The sequence below is a fragment of the Nematolebias whitei genome, chromosome 15, assembly GCF_014905685.2.
Source record: "Nematolebias whitei isolate Nwh7 chromosome 15, NemWhi1, whole genome shotgun sequence".
NCBI classification, from domain to species: Eukaryota; Metazoa; Chordata; class Actinopteri; order Cyprinodontiformes; family Rivulidae; genus Nematolebias; species Nematolebias whitei.
This window is the reverse complement of record NC_056512.1, coordinates 18884808-18887331: the sequence shown is the minus strand read 5'-3', so window position 1 is coordinate 18887331 and position 2524 is coordinate 18884808. Positions and strand designations below refer to the sequence as shown.

At 40.1% G+C, this 2524-nt stretch overlaps 1 protein-coding gene across 1 annotated transcript in view; it reads right to left on the bottom strand.

The window, feature by feature from the left end:
• Positions 1-161: 161 nt before the first annotated feature.
• The window catches only part of engl (endoglin, like), a 29974-nt gene continuing 27611 nt past the window's right edge, over positions 162-2524 (bottom strand). Inside the window, exon 15 of the mRNA XM_037689346.1 lies at positions 162-190. Coding sequence (XP_037545274.1) covers positions 162-190 — 29 coding nt within the window. The remainder of the gene's footprint in view (positions 191-2524) is intronic.

Sequence of the window (2524 nt, the reverse complement as noted above, 5' to 3'; positions counted from 1 at the left end):
CTTCTGCAGCTGCCCCAACAACTAGGATTTAATCTGTTGAAGTACACGTTTTAATGCAGCTTTGGACCAGTACCAGTATTTTTCAACATAGATTTTTAGACCTGAACATTTGCCTCAGAGTTTCTGTCAAAGAGCTCCTGTGCAGGTGGAAAAATACAGTTCTAGTACTTTGGAGATGTGTTGGAGATGCCTGTGGCAAAAATTCAGATGGCTTAGAGACAACAACTTTGAGACTATTTTGTAAGAAAGACTGCCTCACAGATTTTATGAACATGTTCAAAACTTAAGCCGAAGGGCTCTACACCTCTGCAGTTCATGAGAAGTTAAGAACTTTTCAAACGTCACAAGACTTTATGGAAACTCCCTCCATATGCCAAGTGCATGACCAACTTTAAAAACACAGTATTGAGGAACTTGGGCAGCTTGATTGATTCATGTGTGAACAATAATTACGACTGAGAGGATTTTTCTTTGCATCCATGTTCCGCAACTGTAGTGTGAAGGATGCTCTTCTGTGAGGTTTATAAGGTTGTTTTAACAGCAGAGTCACTTGCATATAAAATGATGGTATATATACTTTTAAACAAGTTGGCTTGGAAACAGCGTATGAAAAGAAAACAAAAGGAAGCCGATGACAGAGCCTTGAGGCACGCCACCAAACCTGTCAAGCTGTTGAAGATGAAGTAACAGAAAAAAATTCAAGTGGCAAGAAACAAACATAGTTAGGTTGCTAATTAAAAAAGCAACAACTTTATTTAGTCATTAAAGTTAATTTAACTAGTAAACACATTGATCCGTGTGGAAGCCCAAATTCAGAAAAACATTATAGATTTTAATGGCTTCCATACAGGAATCACCCCAATGTTCAGGGTGTTACGGACCCCTAAAACACCTGAGCATGCTTAGACCTGAAATAAAAAAATGTGTATAATGTCAATGTAACACAAATTTAATTTACCCTGGTCATCAGGCTTACCTCTAAACTGAACTTGATGACTGATTTGACGGAGAAGGTGGATTTTTTATCTTGTGGCCTCCACTTGTCTGGTCTGTTAAATAACTCTCTGGTCTTCTTCCTGTAAAATATTCCACACACGCTAATGTTTTTATATTAGCACAGACACTAGGGGTTAAACTACATATTGTTTAAAGTTGACTCTAAGATGATAAAAGTTGAGTCGACGTTGACTAGTTGATGATATCATAGGAACTCAAGATGCTATGTCATATTGGCCCAAAAAAAAAAGTCATTTATTATTTATACAAAAAAAAGAACAACAAACAGTGGGTGTATATTTATGCTCCTACCATTTGCCATACTGCAAATAAGTCACAGGAAAACCAAAACTACTATCAAGCTGCAAAAGTGAAAGAAACGTGCGGCACGTAAAAAACAAGGCTAAGAACATCGGAGCGGGTGGTCCTGGAGTCCACCACCACCCGCCCCGCTGTTAGTTGTATCTTATTTAATGCACCACCGTGGATGGGTGGAATGGAACTGAGGGCAGCAGGGTGGATGATGATGGAGCACCTTATGGTTGTCGGCCGCGCGTGTCCCCCGACACAGAGGCTGGGTCCAGTTAAGCCGCAGGTGGGTCACTGGCAGTCATCCATCTGGACTTTTCTGTAGCTGAGTGAAAAGCTCTTTTCTGTCCCTCTTTTGAACAGCCGGGCTCAGCTGATGCAGCTGCTGGTGAGCGTCAGGTGGGTCAGTGGAAGTGATTCATTTGGACTTTTTTGTACGTCTTTTAACCAGTGGTGATCCAAATTGGATCGTCAGCCACGCACGTCCGCAGATACAATCAAAAGCCCGACACCAACCTGCCCGCCCGTCCAGCACATTATTTTGGCTCAAGCCGGGCGTTGCCGTGTTAGAAATGACAGCTCTTCCGCCCCGCTGTTCTTAGTTTTATTTTATTTAATCCACCACGTGGATTGGGTGGAATAGGGCTGGGAACAGCGGGCGGGCGGTGGTGACAGCGAGTCGATGCCAAATATAAAAAACTTGCGACACGTCCTAGAATAGTCTAGTTGACTAGTCTATTAAACCTCTAACAGACACACTATCAAATCAAGTGGTTTATGTTTCATATATGTTTCTATAATTTGGCAGCATCTTAGAGATAATAACTGGCTGCTGTAGGGGTGCGCACAGTGTCAGATTAAATAGAACAGCTGGGGTTTTTTTTTCAGAGTTTACAATTCAAGCTGCATTTTTTCTTCTAAGAAGCTGATGCAGATTGACATAGTTTCATTTCAGTGCACGTAAACTGAAAGTGCTAATCCTGTCTTTGGTAAATTACAGAGTTCAGTAACACTGTACTTAAATGTACGAAAATATACTTTAATTAACAATTCATAATGTGGATCTTTATTCATATAGCCAAAACACATTCTGCACAAATTACAACTAAACAATTTTGTAATAAAAAAAACAAAGTTTGGTTTCTAAATTAACTTGCCTATAATTCCAGCCTCAGGTGTCAAGAAAACATTTCTAAACCTCATTTAATTAGTTTAAGTA